This window comes from Hyperoodon ampullatus (genome assembly GCF_949752795.1).
Source record: "Hyperoodon ampullatus genome assembly, chromosome: 7".
NCBI classification, from domain to species: Eukaryota; Metazoa; Chordata; class Mammalia; order Artiodactyla; family Ziphiidae; genus Hyperoodon; species Hyperoodon ampullatus.
The window spans coordinates 47,543,836-47,564,011 of record NC_136920.1 but is presented as its reverse complement, the minus strand read 5'-3'; the positions used below and the strand labels follow the sequence as shown (position 1 = coordinate 47,564,011).

Here is a 20,176-nt window from a genome sequence, read left to right as displayed (position 1 = left end):
AGTATTCCTTCTAATTTATTCCATAAATTATTTAAACTATCTTCTGCAAAGCACTAATTTGGAAAAGCAATACATTTTTAAGTCTGTTTATGCTTTAAGTTCTAAAAGAGCCATCTACCACTAAGATGTTTAAGGTCCCTTCCTCCTCCCACTTTAACTCAAAATATACAATCTCAGCACAGAATCATTTTAGATATATCTGCTGTCTTAACAACATTCCCTGTGTGTGTTATCTTATAATAAAAACTGAAGCTGAATACAGGTGAAAGACCAATAACACTGCTAAAACATGAAAAAAAAACAACAAATTATATGGCAATTTGAACATACACATGGAGAAGTTAAATGAAGCATAACTAAAGTGAACAGTTACAAGTTTAGTATTTGGGTGAGCATGTAGGACTTATTGGTCTCTCCCTACTTAAAAACCAAGAGCTGCAAGAGCAGTAGACAAACTGCCAAGTTCAGCAGAAGCCTGTAAGATTTCATGCAATTGTTATTTTCAACATTACCACAATCAACATTTCCCTTCATTCAGAAGTCATCAAGTGCATAGTGGCAGCACAGATACAGACACAGACACCCAGCCATCTGGCAGCAAATGGCAGAATATTAAGCAAGAAAAAAAAATTTATATTTCCCATGCCACCATCAGAATCAATTCTGCAACAAACCCACAAAATCAGTAGATGCTAGGAAGAATTTTTGGCACATCGAAAATCTGAATGTGAAAACAAGTAATAGCTAGAAGGTTATGAGATTCTGCTACAGCATTGGTTAACAGCATGCCAATTTATTGCAAAAAAGGCTAGTTTTTGGTCACTTACGTATTGTGGAAAATGCATGCCATTCTGTTTTTCCCAGGGAGAACAATTACATAATGCAATAACACTGGATTAGAACAAGTACTTACACAACAGAAAATACATAGAGAGCATTTTAGTTCACATGAACATTCATTAACTACCTAAAATCCCTTGTATTTCCAGTATCTAATGGAAGAACATCTATACTAAAACACTATCAAGGTTGACAAGGGAAATTTAGTCTTTGGCATCATCACCTTACTTACATAATAGTTTATTGAGTGTCATCGAATAGTTTTACAAGTGTCATCAAAACATAAAATCTATCAGTAGCATCAACAGTGCAAAATTCAGTGCATCCCATAAACAGGGTTGCATTGCATAATGTCTACCACAGAAAAAAAGCAAACAGTAATGAAAAGAGTTGGTAGTGTGACATCATTATATATTTTAATAAAACATCAATGAACGTTTAAAATTTAAAAAAATTTAAAAACCTTGACAGTGTTTAAGGATTAATTAAAAGGTTAGAAATGTAAAGAAATGTCAAAAGCAGCAGTTTATCTAAGTAGTGAATCACATCACTAGCCCTAAATGTTAGTCATTAAAAAGAACCTCTATAAAACACATACATACAAATGTTTTAACAAAATCCTTAAGAGATGATATACCTTACCATATACAACACAGCACCATCCCACTGACTAAGATAAAGATGCAATATCTATGGTTAGATGCCTATTACATGCTAACAATCTTAAGTCAAGTGTTATTTGCAAACTTCTAATACTTCATACAGATTAATACTAATTTAATACAAAATAAGAAATACAAAATAAGAAAATATTCATTGTATTTTTATATCATCATTTGGATTTATATCATTCCTCATATATTATCAATGTATAATTCACTCCTGAGGCTGTAACATCTACTAACCTAACCTCCTGCCATCCCTAGTCAGAGAGGTGTGTTAGAGTGGGAAAAACACTGGATTCCGAGTCAGAAGGGATGGATTTCAATTTAAATCTGCTTTCTAGTTGCTTTGCACTTGAGAGAAAAAAAAAATTGCATAACTTTATCCTTACAGTTGGGACAACAGCTGCTCAAACTCCTCCAAGAGTGCACTATTTACAGACTCAGGATAGTGTGTGTGTGTGTGTGTGTGTGTGTGTGTGTGTGTAAAAATGTAAACTATTTAAATGCAAGGTTTTATTATTGGTGACGGTAGTGACCACTACCAGAGAAAAAGTACTGATTTAAAAAGGTGGCTAGGGCTTCCCTGGTAGCGCAGTGGTTGAGAATCTGCCTGCTAATGCAGGGGACACGGGTTCGAGCCCTGGTCTGGGAAGATCCCACATGCCGTGGAGCAACTGGGCCCGTGAGCCACAGCTACTGAGCCTGCGCGTCTGGAGCCTGTGCTCCGCAACAAGAGAGGCCGCGATAGTGAGAGGCCGGAGCACCACGATGAAGAGTGGCCCCTGCTTGCCGCAACTAGAGAAAGCCCTTGCACAGAAACGAAGACCCAACACAGCCAAAAGTAAATAAATAAATTTTTTTAAAAAGTAAAAAAAAAAATAATAATAAATAAATAATAAAAAGGTGGCTAAGTTTCAATATTATTTTCCATTAATGAAGACTGAAACTAATAAAACTCTTTAATGTCATGTAAAACTTTTAACAGCACACTATTTTTAGCTCAGCCCTATTAATTTTAGCATACAATTAACCCAAGGAAACAGCAACAGCACAGTGCTCTGGAAGAGATTTAATAACAAAAAGTAGCTATAACAAGGATAATGTGGGGAGATCAGCTAGGTGCTTTGTAAGGACCTACAGGGTGGGATGGGAGGGTGGGAGGGAGACTCAAGAGGGAGGGGATATAGGTATACATATAGCTGATTCACTTTGTTGTACAGCAGAAACTAACACAACATTGTAAAGCAATTATAACCCAATAAAGATGTAAAAAATAAATAAATAAATAAAATGAAAAAAACTTTAAAAAAAAGAACTAATGCCCCTGAAGGTATATTAAAAAAAAGTGGGCAAATGGGGATATATGTATACGTGTGGCTGATTCACTTTGCTGTACGGCAGAAACTAACACAACATTGTAAGGCAACTATACTCCAATAAAAAAAATAATAAATGGAAAAAAAAGGATAACGGGGGTCTCTAACAACAACAGAAAGGATACAATGTGTGGCTTGTGTAATCAAATGCTGCTTATTAGCACACACTGTTGCAAGAAAGCATGTTTCAAATTTTTCTGCCAAAAGAAATTGGTTTGCTCCGACCCAGGGAGACTTACTGGATTGGTAAAACAGCAGCTGACCAAGGATGGGGTACGGCGACAAAACTACTGTGGGACGACCATACCTTATATTAATTAAAACCATTAGAACTTCTTCAGTACTAGATGCTAACTCATTAATTATCATATACAATTAATTTTCATTACTCATGGATTCTGTATTTGCAAACTTGCTAAGCACTGAAATTTATTTGTAATCCTAAAATCAATACTTGTGGTGCTTTTGAAGTCATTCACATATGTGCGCAAAGTGGTGAAAAATTTGTCACCAGATGCATTCATTCCCAGCTGAGGTCAAACAAGGTGGGGCTGTGCCTTGTTTCAGCTCTGACATGAAGATGGCCAGAAGATGGAGAAGTAGGGAACAGTGTAGTGTACTGCAAGAAGCTCTGGCTCTGGGGCCAGCTGGATAGGGAGAGTCTCTCAATTCAGGCACCTATTAGTGGGGATGCCTCAGGCAAGTCACTTAACACCTCTGGCACTCCTTTTCTCTTTTGTGAAATAAAAAAATATATAATCCACTAGAATGAGTTTTTTTGTTTTGGGATTTAAGATTATAATCTATGTGAGATGTGTACTTGTATAGGCATACTCAATTAAAACTATACTTGCTTGGCTTTTGTTAATACTGTCATATAATTTATATAGTTGATTCTTATTTGCTGCACTTATATTCTTAAAGTCACCAGAACACTAAATTAGTGAACACTGCACCATCAGTGCAGCAGTCCCCAACCTTTTTGGCACCAGGGACGGGTTTCAGGGAACACAATTTTTCCTCGGGTGGAGGAGCGGAGCGGGGAGAGAATGGCTCAGGCGGTAATGCGAGCGATGGGGAGCGGCAGATGAAACTCCGCTCACTTGCCCGCCACTCACCTCCTGCTGTGTGGCCCAGTTCCTAACAGGCAGCGGACCTGTAATGGTCTCTGGCCCCAGGCGTTGGGGACCCCTGCATTAGTGAACACTGAGCCATTGTTGGGGGAAATATGTGTATGTGTGTGAATCTAGCAACGGGTTTAGTGTTAAGGTTATTTGTTTATTGTAGATAAATAAATAATAGATTTGAAACCAGCAGTAGAGAATAGTGATTAAGAGAATATGCTCTGAGGTAAGGCTGCCTGGGTTCTAAAAACCCGCCCAATCTCTGTGATCTGGGCTTATTACTTAATAACCCTGTGTTTTCATTTCCTCATCTGTAAAACTGGGATAATAATAGTTACTACCGTGTAAGGTTAATTTGAGGATTATATAAAACAAAACCACATATTATTTGTTAGAATGATGCCTGACACAAAGTAACCTTTAAATAAATGCTAGCTACTAAAATGTACCTGGCAAACATAGTCAACCAAGCTTCCTTTAAAAGAAATACAAATTACTTATATTTCTAAAACTTGATAACAATCTTTCCACTTATGCCTTATCACTATTTTAAAAATATTTTCATGTTACACATTTACCTATATCATTCATGTTAGAATGAGCTTTTCCAACTCACCATTGTTGCAGCACTCCAAGCAGTTGTTGGTGCAACCTTTGGTTGCCAGTTAGATCCTCCAGTTAGCTTCTTTTCACCTGGCTGACTCCAATTTACATCACTTTAAATAAATATGAGTGAGAATATTAAGTGTGTGTAATTATGAAGTTTCTTTACTATACATTTAGCTTGAACAGAGCATTTAAGATGCAGATGACATCTCTACATATACTTTCTTGAGAGGAAAGCCTAATCAACCTCTAAATGGCACACAGGGAAAGAATACAAATAAAACACTCACTTCTTAGTGGTTCCATTTCCAATGCCAAGATCTAGGACAGGAGAAAAAGAAAGCATTTAAAAACTAGACTAATTTTTATAAAACAACTTATTTTAAAGATTAAAGAATACAAAAAATACTTACTGCCAACAAGGTTGGCTAAGGATGAATCCAAGTCATCAGATACTAACTTGTTAGGTGGGAGTTTGGCAACAGGAAGACTCTGGTTCTGAGAGGCCACTGTTGGTTTGAGAAGTCCACCTAGTTCATCAAAGCCTTAAAGTTACAAACAGACGAAATAGGATTTGTAAGGAACTTTATGGTGCTACAGCTTTCTAAAGGAGGTCTCTGCCTTTTCTCCTCGTTTGTTTACTGGAGAAGTCCTCCAGGAAAATGGGCACTAATAAATGCTCTTAAGTGGAAAAAGGAGAAATCCACCATTTCAAATCCCTTCTCTGTGAAAGAGAAGGGAATGGAATTAATCCTTCCCCTCAGCTGACAAAATTTTCTGAAGACTCACTTATACCTGAAGTAATACAGGTAAAAAATATATCTCTAACTTTGAAAAAAAAGTTCCTTTTAAGAAATAATATTTTATAGACCTTTTTATACTCTTCAAAGTGGAGAATGTAAGGTATATGTAAAACAGTATATTAGAAGCAAGTGAAAATGAACCATTAGGTATCTCTTTTCCTGTCTAAAAACAGCTAGCCTAAATTATACATAAGAAATAGCTAAACTACACTCAAACTGCATAAAACTATCTAGTAAAGTAGAACACTGCTTAAAAATAAAAATAACTAAATAAATAAAATAAAATCCCTTAAGGTTCTCTACCAAACGGTAGAAGGTAAAACAAATCCAATCAACAAACCACCAAAGGACTAAACGGCACAACCCAGAAATACTAGAGAATATGAAAAAGAAAGTGACCAAAAACGGGGGTTTATAAAATAGTAACAATTGGTTTCTATTTCCTTTATCCTTTTCCCCAGCAAGATAAACTCAAGAGGAAAAAGTCAAATGCATCAAAAAATATAATTATAAGACCTACTAGTGCACAGAAAAAAATAAATTCCTAGTCCATACACATTCTTTATAAGTTTGCTTCTTACTTTTGTATGTATACTTATGATAACTAATTGTATATTATAAAATTAACAACACCTCAATATATTTCTTTAAATGGCTTGAGTTTAATTACTACACTTACTACCCCATGATTAAGAATATAATTTGGTGCCAACTTTATAGGAACTCATCTTTACAAAACTTCAAATTACCAAGATGTTAAATGGAAACTCAACTCTACAGATTTATAAAGTTCTCTTAAGATGACTAAACAAGCATACTATAAAACAATAAAAAGCCCCTGAACCCACAACTCTGATATTTAATTATTCTAGCTGTTCATTACACAGACTGCCTCAACAAGTCAAGGTACCACAGGTCATATTTTCCTAGTTTTCAAAAAAGCCAATTTCATTTCAGTAAAGGTAAAAATTAGAGTAAAAGGTACAGCATTCTACACAGAGTCACTAGCAATTTAGCAGTCTAATCTGAGTAAAATCTCTTTTTTTCTCTCTTATTTAATAGCTCTGGGAGAAACAAAATCTATCCAGATTCAAAATTGCCACTAAGAAAAGAGTAAAGGCTAACAGTCCCTTGAAGCTTTCTTCTAGTGGCTGGGGGAAGAGGGACCACTTCTTTGGCTACCCCAATTTCATCTATTTACACATGTTAAAAGGACCATTACCTGTCCTTACACAGACTCTAAACTAGAACATTATAGCAATGTTAATAAAGCAATTTTTTCTTACCCCCAGAATCTACAATAATGTTGGTAGATTTATTTCCAAACACAGATTCAAAGTCAACATTAAGGCCAGCTGAAGGATGTGGCTGTGCAACTGGAGAAGGAGTGAATCCTAAGAAAAACCAAAATGGAAAAAGCTCAATTCTTTAATAACTCTACGTCTACAGCTCTTTAATAATGATGACAATAGAACGGAAAAAGCAGTAAATTCCCACAACAAAAAACAAAGCCAACCTTTCAAGCAAAATGCTTCCTAGACTACCACATCTCTTGTGATTACATTTTCCAAAACAAAATCATCCCACTGACTAAGAAAACTAACAAAAGAGCAAGTGAAGTTGAACTACTAGTTTGTTTCATTACAGAAATAACATTTTTTGCTTATTTTTTACCTTAAACTTGTAAGCTGATGGTAAAAAACCAAAAACATCTAAAATTCTAGGATTTTGCATGAAGCCAAATTTAATTTAAGGGATCATTTGGGAATAAAGTAAGTATTCTGTGGTGCTTTAAAAACATATGAGTCTACTTAGTATCCCCCAAGTCTTTCTCCCTCTACCTACTCACCTTCCATATTTCTCTCTCCTTCCTTCCTTTCTCCCTTCCTTCCTTCAGTGGTTAATCAAAAGCTATATGGTTTAAGTTAATTTGAGAAGTGACAGGATTCTGAAAGTTATAACCCACTAATCCTTATGACCCCCGCTTGTGTCCAGATGTGTTCTGAATATTAAAAAAAAAACAAAAAACAGACTATTTTCAACACCCAACCACCCTCTAACTTCAACTTAACTACTTCCAAAAGTGGAGCTGACATGTATAATCAAATATACTCATTTACCTAACTGCTCTGAAACACCAGAAAATTTATTCTTTCCTGTCCATGTTACACTGATGGTAGTGGCAATAAGCCAACAGACACCCAGCTCATGCTGCTGAAACCAGGCAATGCGAGGTAAACGTTAAGATTTTCAGTTGTGTGAGGTTGTATTTTGTGAGGTGAGGCTCTGAATTTCCAGAGGCTGACAAGAAGAATTAAAATCATCTAAAACCATTAGGGCTGTCACATGACTTGGGGAGCTTTCAATCACTGAGTATATATCCAAGTAGAGAACAGCCTAGCAAGGATCACAAAGAAGGAATTCTTTTGCTTTGTGGAAGGCTGTAATAAATGGCTCCTGAATTCTCTTCCATTTCTAAATTCTATAAAGTCAGAATGTTAAAAATTAAAAAAAAGTCTGGTATTAGAAGATTAACAACTGTATCATTAAAGAGAAGTTAAACTTTTGAGCCCTAAACATAGACTCTCTCTCTCCTCCTGTCCCAACTTTCTGCTAAAGGACTTTCAGTCTGTAAGAATCTCACTTTGAACTCTTAATGTATACCACCAGGATATAAAGAAGTACAATAACGCTGTACTAAAAGGACTAATCTTAAAGAAAAACAAAAGGTAGGACAAGATTTGGTGAGAAGTTCAAGAAGGTCCTCAAAGCCAGAGAAGCCAGAAAGCAATGACTTATTATTAACAATGACCCACACAAGCTGGTATACATCAATGATACTACTTTAAAAGTAGCATTTTACATCATAGTATGAATATTCCGTAGGGCACAAAATTTTTTAAATGTACAAGTTTGATCTTATTCCATAATTATTTAACCCTTAAAATACTCTTAACTCAAAGACACTGGTCATACAATGAGAATACAAGCACTATCAAAACATAAAGTAATTTAGTAAATAAATCTGACCATTCATCAAAAGGCTCCTAGAATTCTATAGATATACTTATTTAACAGCTCTTTGAAGTGTACGAACTGCTTAAGAAATATACCATGGGCTTGATGGTTCTTCTCATAACTCCTTAAAAAAAAACAGATGTATCTACTCAAGAAAGACAAAAATCTATCATGCTTAATTATATGCCCATGCTAAACCACCACACATAGCATTCTTTAAATCATCCTGGAAATAATATCTGAGCTATGATATCATTCAACTTTAGAAAACACAGGGAACAATAATTTATAAAGTAGGACGGCATACCAATTTCTCTTTTCCCTTGCTATCTTGTCCCAAATCCTTTCTAGAATTTGATGATATCAGAGATGAGCCTATCCTTTATAATAACACAAAAACAACTTCATTACTTTCTGTAAAGAGAGGAGCCATCTCCTGAGGTCCCTAGGGGCACCAATCTGTGAAATTATATTACCGCCTAAAAGTATAAAAGATTTGAAAAGATATAAAGTAATCCAGAGCTAGTACCTCAAATTTTAAAAGCTTTTACATAGCAGAAGAATAAACTAAAAGAGAAATTCTTAGTAAATTATAATAGCTGATTAGATTGTCAACCTTTAATTTTTAAAAGTTACTTAAAGCAAAGTTACAGAACTAATACCACCATTTCAAAAGAGCAGATTTAGGGACCCCCCCAAAAAAAGATGAATAGGCTATCAAAGTTAAAATCACTACATTGAACTGCCTAACTCTTTCATTTCACAAAGCCCAATGAAAACTCTGTCACTGAACAGCTCCAGTTCACAGATTAACATTGAGAAACCACTGTACTACAGGGCAAACCTTGAGAGGGCAATAGTAAGGTGACTGAAAGGCACAAGATGAAAAACTTTTGGGATAGAAAGGCAATCCAAACACCTTTGAGAAAAATTAGCTGGGTTGTTTAATAGATTTTGGTGGTAGTTCTGTAATAAATAGGCCTCATTCTTTTTTGAGAAAATTACTGCTACTATTTATTAAACATTATGCAAGGGCTTTATAGATAGGTTATTATTTAAACCACACAATAACACTATGAGACAGTTATTATTATCCTCATTTTACAGATGAGGAAACTAAGAGATTAAACAACTTATCCAAGGTAAAATAATTAGTAAGTGGCAGAATCAAGACTTAAACCCCAATTTCTTTGATTCCAGAATCTATTAACGGTTTGTGGTTTATCCTGAGTATTTCATCTTATATAAATTAGTAGGTAGGAAAATTAGTTTTTATTATTATAGTTATAATAATTATATCTACTTATCAGGACTCTTCAAGTTTTATGAACTTCTTGAGCTTTGAAATAGCAAATACTGGGCTAAAAATTAAATAGCCCTTGGCAATTTAAAAATCTATAAGCAATACAAAAACAATGAGTTTTCAAGATTATATCTGATGATTAAATAATTTAGGTAAGAAGTACACTCCAAGTATGAAATGATCTGCATACACAAGATAATTGCTTTTTTTTTTGGCCTTGCCCTGCGGCATGTGGGATTTTAGTTCCCCGATCAGGGCCTGAACCCTTGCCCCTGCAGTGGAAGCGTGCAGTCTTAACCACTGGACCACCTGGGAAGTCCCCACAGGATAGTTCTCAATACAAGTAGTTTTAATGATAATTCTGTGTCAGGCATTGTGCTAGATGTTATACAGGCATATATGTACACCTCATTAACAATCCTGCAAGACATTATTATCCCAATTTTCATAGTCTTAGAAAGGTTAAATACTTGCTTAAAGTCACACAGGTAAAGGAGTGTAACTGGAATTCACACCCAAGTTCACCGTATTCCAAACATTTTCTTTCCGTTAAATGCCCTCAACAATTCCATTTTTAAACACTTTTAACCACGTCTAATTCTTACTGCCAGTCAAGAACCTCAGTTCTTCAGTTGTGTCAAACCTACTTTTTAATGCCAACTTAACTAAGGTAACAACTCCTATACACAAAAAAATTCAGCTGGATTTTGAGGTCTTATTGCTACTGCACTGGCCTAGACAGAATACATTTGGAAAGATACAGATCAAATTGGTTACACCTTCCTGGAAACTACTTCCCATTTCTATGGCCTTTGCATAGCACTGGAAAAGCATGCTTCTTTCCCGTATAATCTCCCTTCACCTGTGGCACAACTGTTCAAATCAAAATTATCTGCCATTCTATCACTAAGATCTATACACAGAGCTTTAAATTCCATAAGCTTGTAATATTAAAATGTTATAAACTCTTCTGAAAATTTGAAAGTTTTGAGAATGAATAAAAGCAGGAAGATGACAGGCATCCATTCATAAAACAATCGTGTTTAATCAAGGAAAACAAAATTAAGCAAAAAACTACCTGTTCTTCAAAACCAAGTATTTTTTTCTTACCAACTCATTTTAAGGAAAGCAACAAAAAGAAACCCCTCTTGCATAAATGAACTGATAAATTTTAGAGATTATTGTTACCTACCTCCAAATAAACCAGCTACAGTAGAAGGCTCATGGTACATAAGGGTAGTATTACGATAAGCTTGAGTACCACAAAAAGAATCTGACAAGGCATATAAGGGGGGAAAAGAAAGGACAGGAAAAAAAGAAAAAAGAGAAAAGTGAGAAAGTGAGGAGGAACAGTTAAGAGTGGAATGGAGTAATTAAAAACAAACAGAAACAAATAATAACAAACAAAACAAAAGAAAAAACAGAGGAGTCCAAGCCATTGGTGTTCTTCAAATTACAACTTACTAAAAAAAAAAAAAGCACTTAAACCTCCATTATAAGTACTATATTTAAAAAATATATATAAATAATATTCACAACAAATTTTTAAAAATAACCAATACTGCATTTCTTTAGATAAAGAAATATGAACCAGTTGGCTTTTTAGTCAATACCAACATGTCTTCTTTTGCAGATGAGGAAGCAGGCCTAGACAAGGTCACAAACATGGTATAGCTGGGACCACAACCCACTCCCCTTGACTTACAAATTTCAGTATTTTTATAGCTTTAATGAGGACAAGCTACCAAGTACACTGAGAACCATATCATCCAATCAAGGTTCTCCCCTGGAAGGGTTGGAAGGTATCTACATACCTAACTCTGATTGTTCTTGGTCGTTCTTAATCCTATAGAGCAGGGGTTGGCAAACTACAGCCTGGGGCCTATTTTTATATGCCCATGTGAGCTAAAATGGTTTTTACCTTTTGAAAGGGTTGTTTTTAAAAAAAAAAAAAAGAAAGAAAAAAGAAAAGATGACGACTCAAAGATTTTATGCATCCTATAAAAGCCTAAAGCATTTACTATCTGGTTCCTTACACCAAAAGTTTCCTGACCACTGTTCTAGAGCACTATCCAACAGAGCTTTCTAATAACAGAAATGTTTTATAAATCCACACAATATGCATATATGTGCATATGGTACATTATGGTAGCCACTAGGCACATGTGCCACTGAAGAATGGAAATGTGGCTAGTACAAGTGAGGAAGTAAAATTTTTATTTTATTTAACATTTAATTTTAACCTTTAAATGATGACATGTGGCTAGTGGCTAATTAGACGATACAGTGCCAGGAATGGCACACCTTGGGTGGTCCTCTCATGCTCTTACTACTCTGAGTAAGAAAGTATTGGAATTTTTATTACACAACTCTACTTCTCAGGAACTTTCAACTTGCATTGAAAGACTTATAAAAAGCCTCTTCTAGGACAGGCATCAACAAACTACAGCTGCTTGTCTTTGTAAATAAAGTTTTACTGGAACACAGCCAAGCTCATGTGTTTATGTCTTGTCTACGGCTGCTTTCATGCTATAATGTCAAAGGTGAGCAGCTGAGAAAGAGATCGTGTGACTCACAAGCCAAAAATATTTACAATCTGACCTTTTAAGGAAAAGTTTGCTGACCCCTATTCTAGACTAACGCCTAATGGTTTGACATCAGTGGTTTTTAATTTCCCCTTCTGCACTCATTTTCATTAAAAAAAGAAAAGTATTTAACAAGTTTTTTTTTCTCTAATGACAAAACTTGGCAGATGTGATTTTTTTTTTAAGTATACTTCATACTTTCATTTGTATTATTTGCCCTCAGAAAGAGGAAGATAGGGTTTAAATGAAAGTCTGCACTTCCATAAGGGAAAGAGCACTGCAGAGCAAAGCTGCTGTCTCCTGCTTTAGGCTTTGCTCCCACTAGCTGGGTTATCTTGATTAACTTTTCTAGGGCTCAGGTGATGCATCCATAAAATGTTGTTCTTTTATCACTGTGAGAGTTGAGAGCTGGACCAAACATTCTCTGCAGGTTTTTGCAAACTCTAAGTCACCAATTCTATGATTTTAATTTTCAAATGGACCGACTGACCTTGGAGTATATAGCCATCAACTTTACTAATCTGCTTTGATTTCTGGTCTTCCTCTTGCCCCAAATTATAGGCCTTAAGCTTAAAAAACATTAGGAATATGACATTTCTAGTATATTCCTCTTATTATAGGCTTTCCTTGAAAAGTCAAAATAATAATTAACTCTCTCACATGACTTTTATATTTTTTTACTCTGTTTCTGTTTATGTGTGAAATAGCTACAACCTTCAGCACTTAAGGTTACTGCCCTCCATTCTGTCCCCCTTCAGGGGATACAGATATGACATCCTGAAGCCCATGCACTGCTCTGACCTAAAAGATCTAAATATATAGTCCCAAAGCAAAGATGTATCTGTTTCATATCCCCAAATTAAGGCAACTGACTTAAAAAGATACAAACAGCCATATTTATAATATACAGACTACTCATATTCAGTAAATATGAAGAAAAGATAAACCTAAAAAACCACCACCCCAACAGAACACTCCAAAGATAACTCTAGTTACCCCTTATTACCAAGCAAAAAGGCACTCCATTTGACAAATTTCTAGAGCAACAAAATGTATAATTTAGTTTCAATTACTTTTTATATAATTTTTAAATGTATTACAATATAATAAAGGAATTATTGCAACCAAATATTACATTTTAGAACTATTAGACTAGTTGTATAACTGGAGCACCTGCCTTGAAACTTTCTCAGATCTCCAACTACTGCTTTCTAGTCACCTTCCATCCTCCCCTCTCTCAGATATATCGAACAGAATATGGCCACATGATCTACCTAGGGTACACAGATGACTTTCTGCATGCTGCTTTAATCAAAGATTTAAATGTGTCACCTTACGCTGTTTCTTTGAATTGAATAAAAGCAGTTTTCATCATCTTTTAAGGGGGTTTAGCATCTTTTTAGCAGGATTCAAAAACATTTATTTCAGTTTAGTATGTACTTAAAAACTTATTCTTCCTTGTACAACTTTGGTATGAAATTTTGCCTTTTTACAGATTTTTATACCACAATTAAGGCTATTCAGTCAAGTTGCTTTTCATTTTCTACTTTTCACCCCAGGCTAACAATGAAATGAGACCCTTAAGATTGGACAGAGGGTATAGTGGGTTTTAGACAATATAAAGTTGTACCATTATTTGAAATTAAAAAGGGAAAAAAAAAAAGAAAGATTCAGAAAGCTACTAAGAGTGACAATCACCCTCTTTCTCAAGCAGAGAGGGAAAAATATAAGCACGTATAAACACCTAACTAAGTTTAAGAGATGTTACTCCTTCAATCAACTCTCCTAATAACTATCTCTCTGAACTAATAAACAGGATGTAGCATGTGAGGCTACAGTATGATAGAGAACAAAACAAAGTCCAATTTCAAAGGAAATTTTCTTTCCTAAAAACTTGCATTAAATAAAATTAGGGATATTGGCGTAAAAAATCTCACTACACTATTGCTGTTTAGTTTACTTTAAAATTTGTTATTAAAATACAAAGTAATTATTGCAGTGCTTTAAAAATAATGGATACGTTAAAAAAATACTTAGGCAGTATAAACATTAATTGGAAAGAAAGGTTAAATGGTACTTTACCAACAAACATTTCATGAGTAGGTGTCCTAGTAGTAAAAGTGGATACATCTGAAGAAATGGGAGGGTGAACATCACCACTACTTTTTGTGAGGAAAGGATTTAAGCTTGGAATGGCATCATCAACAGCATCTACAGTAGCAGAGAAAGGATCTGTGCAGTCCAAGTGCATTATAGCAAAATGAAGAAAGGAAGTAAATTAATTAGTATTGTAATCAGTCAAAAGATGCAAAGTGAAAAGTAGTAGCTATATTATTATTAATCTAAATGCAAATGATCAAATCTAATCACCAAGATAGAAGAAATGCATTTAACATATTTCAAAATGAACCCTCAGAAAAAAATACTTATGTGTCCATAACAACAGTAGCATACGAAGGCTAGATCTGCTTTACATCAGAAAGCCAACAGTCATGTAGTTAAAAAAGAAGATATGTAAGAACAAAAATGTTTCTATAAAAGAGCCATCTACCCTGAACCGTGTTCCCACCCAAGGTGGGAGTGTATCAGTTCTGGTGGCATAGCTATGTTTACTCACATAATTGATATAAATAATTAATTCAAATGTGGAATAAGCAGTATTTCAAAAACCAAAGGGAATTAGGGGTTTCTAACATGTGAATATAAACTCTTGTATAGGTTCAGATGTAGGAAACAAAATAATAAAGACGAAGAAAAGGTCTAATGATGGGAAAGGAATTTTAGAAAAATTAAGAACAGAGACAAAAGACTGGCCATCCCAGTAGACTGGGATTAGCTTTGAAGGCCTAGCTATGAGTTTTAAAGCCTAAATGATTTGGAAGGAATAACAAAAGTATTGTTCCCTACTAGAATGGTACCAAATATGTACTTTATTATCAAATTTAGAATCACGTATTTACTATACCTATACCTCATTCAAGATAACTGTCACTGTAATGATTGAAAGCCATTCATCATACTTTAAGTAAATGGGGAGAAGAAAAAATAAAGAGCAGCGAAAATATAGTGTCATAATTTTTTCTCTTATAACACAATTAAAAATGAAAAGATACTCCTGTACTTCCAACCAGTGCCTGTTCTTGCCTCTTCTAGTCTAGTTTGTGGTCCTTACTTAAGAATACAGTATTAAGCACTGTATTTTACTCTAAGACTGTATGATAAAACAATAAGGAAGCAATGGCCTGAGGATCAGCTTCTGCAAAACAATATAGGCACACTTTATCCTTAAAGTCAATAAATTCAAAGCTAGTGTTCCACAAATCCTGCAACTGCAACTTTAAAAAGAAAAATATCAAGATAATATTGAGGTCATTGTATGAAGTCCTACAAACATCAAAACTCACTGAGGTACATTCTAACTCAAATGATCATGTTAAACATCTTTCCCACCCCTCCACTTCTCAATAAATGGAACAATGGGGGAAAAGAAACAGAAAAAATAATTCAGAAATAAAAAACAGAAAATAGTCAAAAACAAGATTCATTTTTTTGTACTAAAATAAAAATGTAATGATGACCGCTCTAACTCCTTCTTGTATAAGAAAGAGTTGCGTTAAGTTTAGAGTTGACTGTTTTGGTTGAAAGTACTACTTTTAAATATTTGATAGAGGCATGGAGTTTTTAAAGTACATCATACTTTGTTGGACAAGTAACAAAACTTCTCTCTGGTTTTCCATGCAAAAGAAGTCATGAGAGAAGTCATTCAAAAAGAGTACACACATTTCTACAACAGATCTATTAGGTTCATGAGAAAAGACATGTTTGGAAAAAGTTACTAGTTATCTGCTATTCTATTGATTGACACTTTTTACCTAAGCACTTAATATCAATCATTTCCTATTATATGAAACATCCTAAAGAAGAATATGCAGAAATGCATTAAGTGAATCTGTATATTTAGATCAGTCAGACAATAAGAAAAAACAGCTCTTAATCTACCTTGACAAAACACTACTACTATGGATAGCAGATTAACATCATTTAGATTAGATGATGATTTTTAAATCTAAATGATGTTAGTCTACTATACCATAAATGATTAATTCAAATTCATTAAAGATAAAAAAATATAGTAATAATGTTATAGCTATTCCAACTTAAACTGTACTTATCAGACTGGCAACTCTAAAATTCCTTATACTTTTAATAAATACTTTTTCCATTATTTTTATCATTATTCACTTGAAAGTTTAATTTTATGTTACATTAGAGTCATAGAAAAATAATCCAAAAAATTAAAACAAAAATAGTACCAGTCATATTACAGTCTTGAGGTAAATATTTGATATCTACATTCATTCACAGAAAATTGAGTGTTTTCACAGTGTTGTGTGTCTCATGCCAGCTGAGGCTAAAACAAATTCAACTTCAGAAAGGGTCATTCTTTTTTGCCTGAATTAAATTCTGAAATCTTGCTTAAAATATACAACAGCATACTTAACCTGGTAATACTGTATATTTTTAGATTTGCTGTAACTCAAAAGTTTTCAAGGTGATGAAAACTGATATCTCAAGATATTAGTATTCAACACCAAGTGCTTGTTTAGATGCCAGACCATTTCTTGAAAAATCAAAGGCTCACTAATAATGCAATGAGAGAAACAGGAGAGCTTGTGTTCTCTCTCTTCAATGTTCACTTTTAGGTGGAACCTTAAAATGCCTCTCACATTAAACATACGAACTTTACCTCCTCTTAACTCTGTATCACTAACCTAGCTGTGATTGGGAATACACATTGTTTCTGTGGTGCTTATGATAAGAACTAAATTAAATACCAAATCTGTTGTTAACACCCATTTTTAGCAAATGAGAGCAAGGAAAGCATAGAATAAGATTTTAGAATTATTTAAAAAAAAGCATACCTTTGTTTTGTCACATACTATAAAAAAGCATGATGTAAAATGCTACATATTTCAAATGTTCAGGTAAATGGTTAACGTCAAAAAAAATGCCTTTTAGAATTTACTGTTATGATCAAAGCTTTTTATATAAAAGATTTATTTATTTATCTTAGTAACTTTAATTTTAAAAATAAAGTAAAAAGTCTTAATCTGAATGTCATGGGTATGAACAATACAATGACGAAATTAGGAAGTATTCAAAGTTCTTGGCTTAAAATACTCTTCCACTATCCAATTATGCAGAAGTCAAAACTCTGAAATTATCACCAACTCAGAAACCAAATATCTTTATATGAAATATAAGACAAGATTTCATTCTTCTTAAATTGAGGGGTTTATATAAGATCACTGTCCTTTCCTCATATATAATTGTAAGCTTTTGGAAAAACAGTAGTCAGTTGCTACTGCCTCTGCTCTCAACTATACTTGATAATACTTTTTTTTTTCTAAACAGTTTAACAGTGTCACTTGGACACAGCAAGCTTAATGTTAAAATATGGGAGAAATTTTGATGAAAATAGTACATAAACCAAAATAACCTAAAATAGAAAAGGAAATCATGATTAAATGTACTCCCACACTGTATTCACACACAAATTGCCATGGAATATTTCTTCTAACAGAATATAAAACAATTTTTATAGGCTGAAATTACTTAAAATTATTCTCCCACAGTAACAGTCTATCTGCCTTCATATACGAGCTCAATAATTCCAAGCAGAAACTTTAATTTGTCATTGTTAGAATTAATTGTACATAGTATCCAGACAAAACAATTTCACAGCTCAGTTTCATTGAAATGTTATATTAGTTCTCATTAAACCTTCTGTAAAATTTTTCATCTATCTAAAAATATAACTTTTCAGCCTTAGTTTTAGAAAAGCTGGTTTGTCTTTTTAAAAGGTGAGCAAGCTAAAACTGCTTAAACGGTCATGTTAATCCTACTAATGTTTCCTAAAGCAATTCACAATAAGTAGTAAATAAGCATGTAAATTTTGGTAGATTAAAAATCCTAAAATTGTAATGACCATTAGGATATTAAGAAACTGCTTTCTTAACCTTAATTTGCTGTCTACAGATCATTCAGATAAATAATTCTAAAATATTTACTGACTTTAAACTAGCTTATCACTTTTAGAAATTACTCCCAGATCTTAAGATTTAGCTAAATTAAACTAGCTTTCAAAATCAATTAGTTTTAAAAATCAAGTTATGGCTCACAAAATTAGTCTAAAAATCTAGTATTTTAGTGTTTCACTATTCCTGTTCCCTGCCCTGTCTTGAACCAGAAATAACCTGCCCCCCAAAAAAGAAAATGTCTAATCATTCAACAAATATTTACAAAGTACATGTTATATATCAATAAGTGTTCTAGGCATCAGGGATATATCACTCAACAAAATATTTTAGAGTTCTTCCCTTCAAATAGTTTACATTCTATTATATAAAATATAGTCTTAAGAAATAACTATTAAAAAACCCCCCAAAAGTTATTAACTCAAATCATTAAAACAAAGATGAAAAAGTCTAATACACCATAAAAACTCATTAGAACAATGAATCCCGCTATGAGAAGTAAGCCAGTCAATTCAGATTTTACATGTGAGCCAACATAAATTTTAAGGTAGCTTGCCGTTCTCTAACGGTTCTCTAGACAGTGTCCTTCCTCAGACTATCTTTCCCTCCCAAATAATTTTTCAGTGTTTATAAAATAATATTGATACTTACATAAAAACAAACAGAAGTACCAAAACCAAACAAAGGAAATGATTTGAAAACATACTAAATGTCTAAGCAAAACTGCTTAAAAACTGACATGGACTAGGCTCATTCCTTCAAAGATGCCAGGTCATGATCATTATATGGTCACCTTAAGATCAAAGAACTACTCAAGGTCAGCAAACTTTCCTGTTGGCACTAGGGGAAAAATTCTTTGAATACCAAAATCTTACAGGTCTGAATTAAATCAACATTTTAGATACAAGTAGCATAAAGTCTGTCATGACATTCCTGCAGAGAAGATAGTGCACTGCCTGATAACACCATCCGAATTTTATTAGAACTTTATTAGATGAGTTTTCCCCTCTGCAAGTAAATTTTTTTCTATACCAAAGGTAAGATAACCATTACATGTTTTTGGGTAATAGAACAGAAATTCAACACTGAAAGAATGATTTCACAATTAAACATATATTTGGTCCTTTTTCATCTTCATTAAACTTCATTTCATAATTTAATTGAACATACATTCCAAAACTGCATTTATAAATGAAAGGAAATGTCTTCAAGGGGCAAAACAACTTCACTGTCATATTAATATTTTTCAAGTACTCATGTATCAAGTGTAAGGCAAGTAAACCCCACAGAATGGGGAAGGGAGATGCCTATACAACAAAGTAGGTTCATTAATGCTTACCTCCCCATGTACTTGCTACCTGAGAAGCAGCTGACATAGGAAGTACAGATGGGTGAAAAGTTGGCTGTTGCAAATCCAGCAGATCATTTGGTAGCTTTGATGTGCTAGGAAGATATTTTGAAAAGATGCTTTATTTATTAGATAAACTTTGCTACATTAGCCACTCCCCTCATCCACCCCAGTAAATAAAAACATTAAAAAGAAAAGTGAAAAAAAAAGCCCCAATAATATAAATCTCCAAAGGAAGAACAGGTGCAGCAAGCTAACAGCTGCATACCCCTCATGTAACAGCATATTTCTAAGGAGGCCTGGAAAATTATTCAAGTACCATATCTTAAGTTTACATAGGATTCAAATAATAATAGCCCTTCTGGAAAGAATCAATGACTTCCCCAGGAAAAAACTAATTTCTTTATTGAAAAGAACCTAGAACCTAAACAACATAATTTTAAAATATGAAACGTCATGGCAATTAATTT

General features: G+C 33.8%; 1 protein-coding gene across 4 annotated transcripts in view; it reads right to left on the bottom strand.

Moving 5' to 3' along the window:
- PICALM (phosphatidylinositol binding clathrin assembly protein) overlaps positions 1 to 20,176 on the bottom strand; it is a gene marked incomplete at its 3' end in the record, with an annotated part of 103,628 nt that overhangs the window by 13,973 nt on the left and 69,479 nt on the right. Inside the window, exons 12-19 of one of the 4 annotated variants that reach the window (XM_079708180.1) lie at positions 19,698 to 19,801; positions 14,403 to 14,552; positions 10,928 to 11,008; positions 6,701 to 6,808; positions 5,025 to 5,156; positions 4,902 to 4,932; positions 4,622 to 4,721; positions 828 to 851 (exon numbers count right to left, since the gene is read on the bottom strand). In XM_079708180.1, the coding sequence (XP_079564306.1) occupies positions 828 to 851; positions 4,622 to 4,721; positions 4,902 to 4,932; positions 5,025 to 5,156; positions 6,701 to 6,808; positions 10,928 to 11,008; positions 14,403 to 14,552; positions 19,698 to 19,801 (730 nt within the window). The remainder of the gene's footprint in view (positions 1 to 827; positions 852 to 4,621; positions 4,722 to 4,901; positions 4,933 to 5,024; positions 5,157 to 6,700; positions 6,809 to 10,927; positions 11,009 to 14,402; positions 14,553 to 19,697; positions 19,802 to 20,176) is intronic. The other 3 variants (XM_079708181.1, XM_079708183.1, XM_079708182.1) reach the window with 3 other exon arrangements.